This window comes from Phragmites australis, chromosome 2, assembly GCF_958298935.1.
Source record: "Phragmites australis chromosome 2, lpPhrAust1.1, whole genome shotgun sequence".
In the NCBI taxonomy this organism is placed as follows: Eukaryota; Viridiplantae; Streptophyta; class Magnoliopsida; order Poales; family Poaceae; genus Phragmites; species Phragmites australis.
Window position 1 is genome coordinate 28,649,809 of NC_084922.1, and position 12,004 is coordinate 28,661,812.

The 12,004-nt window shown below is 42.8% G+C and overlaps 2 protein-coding genes across 5 annotated transcripts; one reads left to right on the forward strand and one right to left on the reverse strand.

Annotated features, from left to right (window-relative positions):
• Positions 1–201: 201 nt before the first annotated feature.
• LOC133907427 (uncharacterized) lies at positions 202–2,070 on the forward strand. Of its 3 annotated transcripts, none has more exons than XM_062349491.1 (2): positions 202–1,034; positions 1,733–2,070. In XM_062349491.1, exon 1 carries the CDS (start codon positions 279–281, stop codon positions 978–980), a length of 702 nt encoding a protein of 233 aa, XP_062205475.1. In that variant the 5' UTR covers positions 202–278; the 3' UTR covers positions 981–1,034; positions 1,733–2,070. The 3 variants fall into 3 exon arrangements, with proteins under 3 accessions (XP_062205475.1, XP_062205459.1, XP_062205466.1); XM_062349475.1 differs by having other exon boundaries at positions 1,742–2,070; XM_062349482.1 differs by having other exon boundaries at positions 1,748–2,070.
• A 347-nt stretch (positions 2,071–2,417) lies between these two features.
• On the reverse strand, positions 2,418–8,540 carry LOC133907458 (uncharacterized). Of its 2 annotated transcripts, XM_062349519.1 has the most exons (21): positions 8,175–8,540; positions 6,695–6,774; positions 6,514–6,600; positions 6,066–6,116; positions 5,843–5,960; positions 5,667–5,723; positions 5,512–5,576; positions 5,296–5,379; positions 5,156–5,206; positions 5,003–5,065; positions 4,865–4,911; positions 4,706–4,775; positions 4,565–4,627; positions 4,376–4,465; positions 4,253–4,291; positions 3,907–4,134; positions 3,691–3,776; positions 3,537–3,585; positions 3,313–3,393; positions 3,139–3,232; positions 2,418–3,028 (listed from the first exon to the last, which is right to left on the reverse strand). In XM_062349519.1, exons 1-21 carry the CDS (start codon positions 8,290–8,292, stop codon positions 2,832–2,834), a joined length of 1,818 nt encoding a protein of 605 aa, XP_062205503.1. In that variant the 5' UTR covers positions 8,293–8,540; the 3' UTR covers positions 2,418–2,831. The 2 variants fall into 2 exon arrangements, with proteins under 2 accessions (XP_062205503.1, XP_062205496.1); XM_062349512.1 differs by having other exon boundaries at positions 5,843–6,116.
• Between the last annotated feature and the right edge of the window lie 3,464 nt (positions 8,541–12,004).

Sequence of the window (12,004 nt, forward strand, 5' to 3'; positions counted from 1 at the left end):
ATTTGCACGAGACTAACAAGTGAGATAGTTACAACATTATAGTAATATAATACATTCACCGGACTAAGACTCCAGAGAAACTTGATTTAGATGAACCAAACTTCAACCGAATAATTATATCATAAAAAATACAAATAAATATTCAAACAATCTTTCCACAAGAATACATACATAACAGAACCGGGATACCGCTGGTGCGGAAACCAAACACACCCCTGTGCAGCCGAGCCGTTTCCCACTTTCCACGAGCCCACCAGCCCCCCACCCGACCCCGGAAGATGCTACCGCGCCTGCCGGTCCGCCTCGCCGGCGCGGGCGCCGCGGTCCTCCCGCGCGTCCTTCGCGGCCTCTGCACCACCGCTGCACCATCCAAGCCCCCGCTGGAACCGCTCTCCCCGTCCGACCTCGACACCATCTCCGCGCTCCTCCCGCGCCTCCTCTCCGCAGGCCACGTCCCCGCCGCCGGCCGCCTCCTCTCCGCCGCGATCCTCCTCCCGGACACCCTGGAGCGCCTCCCTCTCCCCTCCCTCGCCGCCCACCTCGCCTCCCTCCCGACCCTCTCCCCGGCCTTCGCGCTCCTCACCGCGCTCCGCCACCACCCGGCCCGCCCCTCGCCGCTCCCGCTCGCCGCGCCGCTGCTGGACCGCCTCCTCTCCCTCCGCCGCGCCCGTGACGCTGCGTCCGTGTTGCGCTGGCTCTGCCGCCCGGACTCCCCGCGGCGGCCCGACGCCGCCACCTACGCCGCCGCCGTTGCGGGGTTCTGCCGCCTCGAGGACCCCAAGGGAGCGCTCACCGCACTCCGGGAGATGGCTGCGGACGGGGTCCAGACGTCGCGGGAGCTGCGTGATGCAGTGCGGGACGTTATGCTGCAGGACGCGAGGATTGAGGAAGCGTGGGCGCTGGAGGAGGCGATGCGGCGGCCGGAGAACGGCAAGGTGGTGGAGCTGATTGACAACCTTCTTGAGGAGTGGGAACCCTGAGCCATTCGGAGGAAGAAGAACGAAGTTTGGTGCTTCCCTGCGATGATTGCAATGGTGAGAACTTTTTTATCTTCATAGACTATTGTCCTAGAGTTGATGGCAAAGTTTTTAGAGCTAATGAAAGTGTATACTCCACTTTGGATACACATATGATTGAGACTAGCATCTGTGAGTTTGTATTGGTATTGAATGGTTATCCAGTATCAATAACCAATGGGTGTTACCACGCATAAGAACATAATTCCCTAAAAGATTGTTGCAGACCCTGAGTGGATAGATGGGTACTCATAAAATTGGGGAAATAGCATCTCTGGAATGGTGTTTTGATATTGAATTATTGCAGTGTTGGAGTTCATCAGAGCCTCCGTCATTCCGGAGTGTTCATACTTCATACCATTTCTTTGATAAATTGTTTGCACTTGCATGGAATTCAAGAGTTCCGAAACTGCAGCATACATGGATGGATTGTTTGAATTTGAGAAAAAGAATCTCCCTTTACGAGGACATGCATCTTCAGTTAATTCTTTTGAAATTCTCGACCCATTGGAATGATGCTTGGCTCCACCGTTTCCCTTTGCAAACTATACCTAAATACGCATCTTATTACGAATGCAATCTTATCTGTGTTCACTTCTTTCACATATGTTAAAAGATACACTCATGTTCAAAACAGGGAGAAACATGAGTAATGTTTTGTGATTAATCAAATTTTGTTTTCCTCATTTCTAGTGCACTAAATAATACAAGTGAAGTTTGCGTAGTTGCAGGTCTGATGAGCTCCAAGAGGATTGCTGGTTTGCACAACTTATGTTGACTTGAGCCTCTTCAGAACAGAAGGACAAATTCTGCCTAAGATGGCAGTGTTTGTTTTTGTAGAATTCAGATTTATTGATACTAGCTGGCACACTATTGAGTGTATTTACAATAGGTACTTAAGTAGATTTAGAAATGCTGGAATCTTGTTTTGAAGTATGGTTTGCGTTCTGAGTGGAGCTGGTATTGATACAAATTCACCTCACAAACCTGCTTCTGTGATGAAAATTAACCCATTAAGTGTTGCTTGTTTTCATATATGGATGATACTATGGAAGTGATGGATTGTGCCCAACCATATCCATATATTCAACTTTTTACACATGGCGCCTTCATCGGGTGAATTACAGAAATTATGACTACGCATGACAAAAAATTATGCAACACAGTATAAGGCACGCACGCAAGTAACATGAACGAAGGGCAAAACGTGCAATCTGAAATAATTTCAGGTGATATGAATTTTTAGCAAACACATTAACAGCAGGGCGTAATCCAAACGGCAAAGCAAGACAACAGGATAGCAGTACACAGTAGAACGGAAACGGAAGCTTTCCAGAAAAAGTTCATACTATCTAAAAATATGGAAAGCAAGTGCTCAAGATGCAGATTAACAAAGCAGACTGATACAATCATGCAGAGCATTGACTTATTTGTGCAAAAGCACATAAAACTGTGTCCAAATACAGACTGCCTAACACCGAAACTCTCATTCATTTTAAGTAACAAAAACATTCAGCCTTTCTTTCAGATATACAGCATAAAAACTCTTCTGACCCAAATCTGCTCTATTAGACTACAGAAGAGGGTAGAGAACGCAAAAGCCACTATCTCACGCCTTCAAAGAGATCCAGCTCGGTTCCTTCTCTAAAAACCACCGAACGAGCACCGTCCCCTGCAGACAGTCCGCAACGAGCGCAAGAACTTTTTCTTCCTCGAGCGACCATGACAATTGAGTCAAACACGACAAAACTGATGCAACATGAACTGCAGAAATGAAGTAAAAAGTTGCAAGTCCTTGGGCCACCTACTGATGCACTAAGCATGCACACCATTGCCATTTGCATAGTACGTTCCATTTGAAAGACCATTGGCAAGCTTCTTCGCATGCCCATTTTGGTGTACTGTAGAAGTGTAAGAGCCATTGCTTAAAGAATGTTTAGCTGAAACCACATGGCCATTGCAACAGTCCTGCAGCATCCTATCCAATTGCCCAGATGAAGCAGCGATTAATCCTGCGGAAATGTAAATGAGGATTAGCATTTGTTTTTGGAGGAGCCATTCCCAAAGCAATACAAATGTTTCTGAAAAAGTGCAAAATTTTGAACAAGAGATAGCATCTTACCCACAAATAGGGGAGAAGGTTTTGAAGGTCTTGACTTGAACTCGGGATGGAATTGTGCACCAACAAAATATCGGTGATTGGGTATTTCAATAATCTGAAATGGAGTAAATTGATTAAGAGACGGTATTTGCAAAAATAAAAAATTGCTCAAGCAAGTCTCAGTTTGAGTCAGACCTCCATCCTCCTTCCAGTATCATCTTTGCCAACAAACTGAAGCCCAGCATTTTCAAACTCTGGAACCATATCTGGGTTCACCTGTAAAGGTGGCAATATTTCAGTTCATGCCAGAAACAAATATAAGAACAGGCAAGTGGTAATAACGAGATCATAACACAGATAACAGAACTCATGGCATTTAGATGAACATTTATAAAGCTGGCAAATATTAATAAACAGACCTCATATCTGTGCCGATGCCTCTCGTCTACATAAGAGACATTGCCGTACCTAAATGGTCAAAATAATCAGTGAGGGGATAGGCGATACAACTTCAACAAGAATTTAAAGAAAAACTTCATCGAAGGGTGCAGAAAAGGGTCTATATGCACTCACAATTTAGAAGACTTGCAATCGGCAACCTTGAAAAATGTCCTCCTTGAGCCTAGACGCATTGTCCCACCCATATGTGTTTTGGAACCCTAAAATAAAATAAAATTTCAAAATAATATGTATCAGACTGGTAAAATGTTGCCCTTGCCACCAAATTTTCAATGACAATCTGTGTGATATCTAATTCACAAAAAATGCAAGCAAATTCACAATAATCACCTCAGGCATAAAAATAACACACGGGGTCTTGGTATTAGGATCAAATTCAGTGCTGTTAGCACCAGATAGGTTCATGACATGACGAGCAAACTCCACCACAGCAATCTGCATTCCGAGACATATACCAAGATATGGTACATTGTTTTCACGGGCATACTTAGCAGCCAGAATTTTCCCTTGAACACCTCTGTCACCAAATCCACCAGGTACTAAAATTCCATCTGCCCCCTGAAATGAAATCTCTTCGTGTGACCATGATAGCAAGTAAATGTATAGCAGAAATCATATACATGTCATGATTCCAACTTTCCATGTTCTAAAAATAATTTATTTGCAAACTCTTCACCTTCAATAAATTCCACGCTTCTTTATATGCATCAGGTGCCTAGAAATTTTTTTAAGGAGCCAAGTAAGAAAAGAATACATCTCAAGAATGAACATGTGGAATAATTAGGAGATTGTGCCAAACCTCAATAGCAGTGGAGTCCTCAAGATCTGTAGAAGCAACCCAATCAACAACAAGCTTCTTGCGGCAATCAACAGAAGCATGCAAAAGGGCCTGCCGATTTTTTTTGCAACAGATACAAAGTTAGACAACAGTGTTCACATTTAAAAAGTAAAACCAAGTCAACACTATTGATCAAGCTGACAAGCTCACTTTCAACACGGAGAGGTATGAATCTGATAAGCCAGTGTACTTCCCAACCATAGCAATCCTCACCTGAAATGATCACAGTTAGTCACATGGAACTAAAGATGAAAAGTTACAAATAGCAACGGTCTAACTAAAAAAACTGACAGTGTCTTGAAGGGCGTCAAATATAGTAGCTCTTGTGACCCATTCATCCAACTTTGGCTCCCGAGCAAAGCTGGAAACGTTATAAATAAATATCAGTTGCCTTCATACAGCAATGTCATGGCTTGCAGCGAACATACTGACTAGATATTTTAGACAAACCTTTCAAGGTTCAGAACTTTGAGAATAGCCTCATGTGCCTTTTGGTCCTGCAGGGCACAAATGAGATTCAGCACAGAACATGAATTCCAGAAAATACAGAAAATTAATTCTAGTAGAAAGAAAATGAGTGTACTGTACCTTTAGCAACAAAGGAATGCGCCAGATATTGGAAACATCATACAGTGTGACAATATTTGTTGCCTGCAAAATACAACTACTCATGAGCTTCCTGGAGCAATTAGTTGCTAAAGCATATAAAGTTCCATCAGACAAAGTTTATGGTTCCATTACCGGCACATGGCAGAACTGGGACAGTTTTTCCTTCACATTATCCTCCAATTCCTGTTAAACACAGTTTCAATGTTAAGAAACTCATCAAGGCAATAGTTTACTAAGATACCACGACAATGGTAATGAGTTTGATGACTAACCTTTGTACTGCGGCAAGCTAGAATATTTGGGGTGAGCCCGAGTCCCCTTAAACCACGCACACTATGTTGGGTTGGCTTTGTTTTCTATGGAAGCAAACAACACGGATGTAGAATTAAGAATAGGCCGGTGGGGCCAAACAGATTAATCCTAATAATAACATGTAAATCATATGATCAGTTAATAACAAGTTTAACACAACCAATGGCCAAAGATACCTGTTCACCAACAACATTCAGAACTGGAACTAGACTGACATGCACCAAACAGAAGTTCCCAGGACCTGGCAATCAAAATAAACAGATGAGATCATCACTTCTGCTTACTGACAGAAGATGGACTTGTGCATCAGAATAATTGTGCAGCTCCTCACCAACACGATAAGAGAATTGACCCAAAGCTTCAATAAATGGCATAGATTCGATATCCCCTGCAGGTTTTCACAACACAATCAAACAACAGGAAAATCAGCTCTACAATGTCTATTGTGGCAGCTATCAACCAAAGTAAATATTTAAAACAATTGGTTATCTCGTGCGGTCATGCCACCTATAGTGCCCCCTAGTTCTATCACGCAGACATCAGCTGGTCCCTCCTTGCCATCCACTGGTATCATAGCAACACGCTCGATCCACTCTTGTATGGCATTTGTGATGTGTGGCACAACCTTAAAAATTAAATTGCTTCGACGATCAGCACGAGAACAAACATACAAGCAGAAGCTACAAGGACAGACAAAAACAAACTTAAGTCCACATGAGATGATCCACACCTGGACAGTCTTTCCCAAGTATTCCCCCTTCCTCTCCTTGTCAATTACAGACTGTCATAAACCAAAAAAATAAAAGTAAAATAAGAAAAGTCAGAGCAACCTTTTATGCAGGGAAAAGCAATTGTATTTACAATGTCTCATATTTGACTTGCTATCATTCTTAAATATATCCTTGTAACAAAAAAAAATATTACATTATTAACATACTCAAATCACATAAGACAACAACATCCCTTTTCCTCCCTATGTGGTACAAGAAATTGAACAATTTCAAAATTGTTCTGAATGTTCGCATGCCAAAGAATGCCTTATATAGCTATGTAGTTCCCCTATGCCACGTAATTAACAAAATGAACTTATGCTTAAACTTTTAAATACATCCATTGTACCAATTCGCAGAAGGAATGCCATAAGGTAAGGTCTGACAATGACAAAATATTATGCTTGCCTGATAGATCTTTCCGGTGGTTATATTATTGTCCCGAGTCAGTTTAATGTCGAGAAACCTCTCATAATTCCCAAGATCCAAGTCCACCTAATAGATGCAAAATACAATACTTAAACCAGATGAGCTAACATGTGCTACCCCTAACAAAATTTGACTTGGTGACATATAATTATATCAATACCTCGCCACCATCATCCAACACGAACACTTCACCATGTTCAAATGGGGACATAGTCCCAGCATCAGTGTTAAGGTAAGGATCTGCATATTCAGGTCATTCAAAGAGAACATGTCAACCGCATGAAGACAAAAGCAAGCAACTAAAGTCCTAGCTGGCTTGCCGCCACTAATTTTACAAGGCAAAGGACACAATCAAAGCCCAAGTGCAGCAACAGTACAAAGAGTCACAAGGCTACAACAGCAAAAACAAAGAAGGGTCTAGGTGGTAATGGATAAGAGTAACTAAGGACAAAGAAAACATGTAGCATTGGATTGAATTAAGTCCAAGATTCCACTGCGCAAAGCTGGCATCCATTGGTTCGTGAAATGGCGATATCTAAGTCAGCATTCACGTCACCTGATATCTAAATCAACATAGGCAAGCCCCCCACAACTTAAGGTATCTGGAAGACAAAGACAAGGATGGGAGGGGAAACCTAGTCTTTTCCAACCACCTTGTTTCCGTGGCCGCAGCACAGAACCAAAAGTTATGTTCAACTTTTGAGAGTCGAAGCAAATTTATGTGCATCCAACTAAAGCATATTTTTCTTAAGATATCTGGGAGCCCATCCATGTAACTGCAGCATTTTTTTGGTATCCAAAGAAGGTGAACATAGTGCCGTAGGCACTTGTGCAAGCGTAAGTTCTGACCACCAACCAGTGAAGTAAAAAACACAAGGTTCTAGAATATTAGACCAATCTTGAATGGACCACCATAGTTCAAACTTCACAAACCGTTATGGCTCAAGCAGAAGATTCCCAAATCACTACTACAAAATCAAATAAAAGAGGTGCTATTTCCCCAAAAATATAATATTCTCCATACAAAATCAGGTGGGGGGAATCCCCTTTGCACAAAGTGTAACCTGGATTAGGTGCCCACCATTAACGAAGCAATCTTCGAATAAAAAGAAACACACAACCTCTCACACTGCACACGGGACAAGATTAGCAAGCTAGTAATCAACATCACATCCATTTTTACACTACATTCCCATAAAACCCCAGGCGCCAACGAACAGAACGGCAATGGCACTGAGCGGAAGGTTCAAAAGAGGAACTTTTCACCAAACCCGACCTAGAACCCCGGGTCCTCATCCATTTTTACACCACATCCCCATAAAACCCCAGGCGCCAACGAACAGAACGAAAATGGCACTGAGCGGAAGGTTCAAAAAGGAACTTTTCACCAAACCCGACCTAGAACCCCGGGTCCTTCCTGCACCTACCCCCACCCACATCCCCGCGCCCGCACGAATCGCTCCAAAACCAAATATTTGGCCGGCCGGTCGCGCCGGAACGGATCGAAGGCTCAGAGCCACCCGGGTCAAATCCCCAGAGAAACCCCTAAAACGCGCCTTTTCCGGGCCCCGAAAAGGCGGCTTTTGAACGGAAGAGGCGCGGGGCGGCGCGATTTTTCGGCGAGAGGCGGCGGCACGTACCAATCTTGATGGACGTAATGCGGAGGCCGCACGCCTTGAGGACGACGCCGATGCTGCTGGCCGTGACGCCCTTGCCGAGCCCGCTCACCACCCCGCCGGTGACCAGCACGTACTTCATCTCGGCCGGGAATATCGGACCAGACAAATCCTCCTCCTCCGCCGCCGCCGCCGCTCTCCTCCTCAACCCCCTGTCCCGCAGCGTGAGTTCTTGGCAGCGGGGGCCGCGTAAGAGAGCGCGCACGAGCGGTTAGCGTCGACGCGAGCGCTCGTGCGCGCTGTAGGGGGAGGAGGTTTTAGGAGGGAAGGGGGGAACGGGCAACCGTTTGGGAGGAAGGGAATGGGGGGTAATGGAGGCGGCAGCCGGCAGGGGATAGAGAGGAAGGAGAAGGGCGTTGGGCGTGGGCTATTTATACCCGCAAAATCCCTCGTTTTCCCCTATTTTCTCCCCTTTTTATTTTTTCTGACCTCTCTTTGTGCATTCTTCTGGGCTGGGGTTTAACTTGAGGTATAGGCCCATCCACTCCTCACTAGGCTTAAAAATAGTTAGAATATTTTCCGCTCTAGATTAAAAAAATAGATACTTATGGTCCTATCTGCATATGGATACAAATATTTTTGGATCGGATACGAATACGATATTTTTTATTTGGATAAGGATATGGAAACGAAAATACTTTTTGAGCCCGATTCAGATAATATTCAGATAAGGATACAGATAATATCAAATTCACCTGGCTCATTGAAGAACAAGTCTATCACCAGCCAACAGGGCAACAGCCCACCACGACCCTAACTACTTATACTATATTATTATTTTTTGTTTTATATGCATAATTATTTCTCTTATATGTGATGTTATACTATATTGTTATTTTGTTATTTTATACGTATAATTTAAAGGGTCTTTATAATTTGATAGATATCAAGTACATATTTCATTCATATTCGTATTGTATTTGTTTCGATACTATCTGTATTTGTTTCTGTATTTGAGATTTTCATATTCATTTCATTTCTGATTAAAAATAAGAATAAGGATATAAAATAATCATTATCCATCCATATTCGGTCTATTTTTATCCCTACTTCTTACTATTCAGCCTAGTTCCTCTAGAAGCAAAGAAGGTCCTTAAAAGAAAAAACCCATCTCACCTAGTACATAAAAAAAATATTTAGCCTAGTAATTACTCCATTCCTTACCAAATAGGTATCAATTTAGAATGTGTGTAGTCTAAATTAAAAAAAAATTTCACCAATAATCTATAAAAGTAGTAAGATTTGTTACATAAAAGTAATGTTAGCATATTAGTCATGAAAAATATTTTCAAGACATTATAATAAGGGAGTAACAGGGTAGTGTCGCCGAGACTGTGGTTTTCCTCATGGACCGAGCCTTATGGTCCTGTTTGACACAGCTAAAATTTATGATCTTTTTTGAAAAAACTGTTTATCTAAACATCTGTTTATGACTTCTGAGAAAAGAGGTTAGCTTATGCCTTCTTAGAAAAGCGGTTAGCTTATATGTTTAATTTTTTAGACTCTTAGCACACTAACTTTTCAGAAAAGCTGATTTCAATCAGCTTATCAGCTTTTAATTCATTTCACCAAAAACTAGCTTATCAAAACAGTTATAAATCAGTAATAAATTTAACGTTTGTTTTAGCTTATTAGTTTTTTTAAAGCAAAAACTACTGATAAGCAGAAACAAACAGGACCTATGCCAGAAAGTAGAAAATGTGTCTTGTATTTTAGTCTTCTCTACCTTGCGCGTTTGTTTTGAACCGTGGTTTTCGAAGGTGTCTAATTTGTGGACTTGGCGTCAAATGTAATTGAGATGCAAGCATATATTCATAGAAACTTTGTGATTTAGAATTCATTACATGAGAGAACTCTGCGGGTGTTTGGTGGGTTGAGGGCTTCGCACGATGGTGAAAATTGACATTCGCATGCATACATAGACTCGTATATACATACATTAGCTTTATCTAGGTTGGCCGGCCGTCGTGCCCAAGCTAGATTATGTCATACTCCGCTGCCATATACGCTAACTCCGCGTTAGCCGGTGTGCCATGTAGCTAATAGCTCCATTATGCTTCATGGCATGTATATTGATACACGTTATTCATCTTATTGGTTATCTCATGTGATTTTGAGTGATGCGGAGGAGAGAGAAAAGGATGAGAGAAAAGATATTGCTATTCCACGGAACAACAGTTTATAAGCTAAAATTTAGGACTATTAGAATACTCTAGCACATTATATCAGTTATTAATATCGTGCAACGCACAACACTCATTTATTCTATATATAAAATAAGGGGTTATAGAATTATTACGAAATAATTTATTATAGATGTTGTCATTAAATTATCTCAATACTATTATATATCGGACGATGTTGAAACCATTGGCCGACCAAAGAGAGAATTAAATTGAGTGCTACTACGAGCCAATTACGCATGTTCAGAACATGCATGCGTCTATAGGGAGACAAGTCTGCACTTGGTTTTGTACAAACACTTGGCGATCTCGATATTATATACGGACACCAAAAGAAAAAAAAATCAAGGACAGCAAAAGGAAATCAACATGGCATCGAAAGGTGCATAAATTTTGAATTATTGGATGAACAACAAAAGAAAATATCAGAGCGCGAAATTCAGGATGAAGCTCCGTCCACCCTTGCTACATGACAAGAGTTGTTAATAGGGATGGCAATAAGCCCGATAACTGATTCTCAGTGATGTTCATGTATTAGCTTAGGGTTCGGGTTTGGCGGACTTCTTTCACTGTGGGGAACCTACTCTTGGTGAAAATCTTTCCCCGTCGGGCCTAGCGGGTCCGAGGCCGTCACACCACCCCTTGTCCTCGTTCATCGCTAATAGACCCAATTATTAGCTAACTTGGGTTGCCCCATATTCCCATTTAAATCTTAGTGGACTCCACCCTCTCCCATCATGCCCATCTAACTTGTTTAGCTGCACACAACACACCCCCATCCTCTTCATTTCTCTTAAGTGCGACGGCGCTCCTTCCTCTACATCTCGCTCCTCATCGCTCTCATGTCTGAATCGCCTAGCCCCTTCCCCTCCTCGTATTGCAGCGATGTCGCATCACCACCCCTCTTCCCTCTGTTGCCAATCTCAAGAACAAGTCGCTCCCCTTTCCCTCATCTTGTGGCGACATTGCCCCTTTCCCATGATGGCATGCTGCCCCCTCCCTCTGTCATTGACCTCGAGGATGTGCCATTTGGTATGCCCTCGAATTCGCTCCTCCTTTTCTAGTCCCCAATCTAGCTAGTTGGTGAAAAGGTCTTCCCGGGCCCCCGGAGGCTCGACGATGAGAAGGAAGCCCCGAGATTGAGGTCAGGGTCAGGCTTCATGGGAGTTCCCCGTTGCCATCCCTAGTTGTTGTCGCTACAGTATGAGAAGAAGCCTAGTAGGTTTTGCCACCAGAGTTCCTTTATACACCACCATGGTAGGTCTATGGTGATCTACTTGACCAGAATACGATGATTGAATGAATAGTTGTCTAGGTTATACTCGTTATTTTTTTTTTGCAACGAAGACGAGAGCATAGCATAATTAGTCTGAAAGAGGACTATGATCCGATCGGGCCGGGACAATGTGCTCCACCACAACATCTGGAAACCTTTCCTTCCACTCTAAGTCAACACATGCTCTATCAAGCCGTATATGAACATTTTGACAGCCACCTTAATGATTGTCATAGGTAAATGGGAGGCCTCTGAAACCCAGATCTATCAACTCACATGTGGCAAGAACATCCCGAAATGCCATCATCTGTGCCTTTGGTCGGGCACAAGTCGAT

Excerpts from the sequence above, each read along its gene's own strand:
- LOC133907458 (XM_062349512.1), bottom strand. The coding sequence starts at position 8,292 with ATGAAGTACGTGCTGGTCACCGGCGGGGTGGTGAGCGGGCTCGGCAAG. Across the intron at positions 6,601-6,694 it reads TGTTGGATGATGGTGGCGAG|GTGGACTTGGATCTTGGGAA; the intron begins GTATTGATATAA and ends TGCATCTATTAG. Across the intron at positions 4,628-4,705 it reads TTGACGCCCTTCAAGACACT|GTGAGGATTGCTATGGTTGG; the intron begins GTCAGTTTTTTT and ends TGATCATTTCAG.
- LOC133907427 (XM_062349491.1), top strand. The coding sequence starts at position 279 with ATGCTACCGCGCCTGCCGGTCCGCCTCGCCGGCGCGGGCGCCGCGGTC.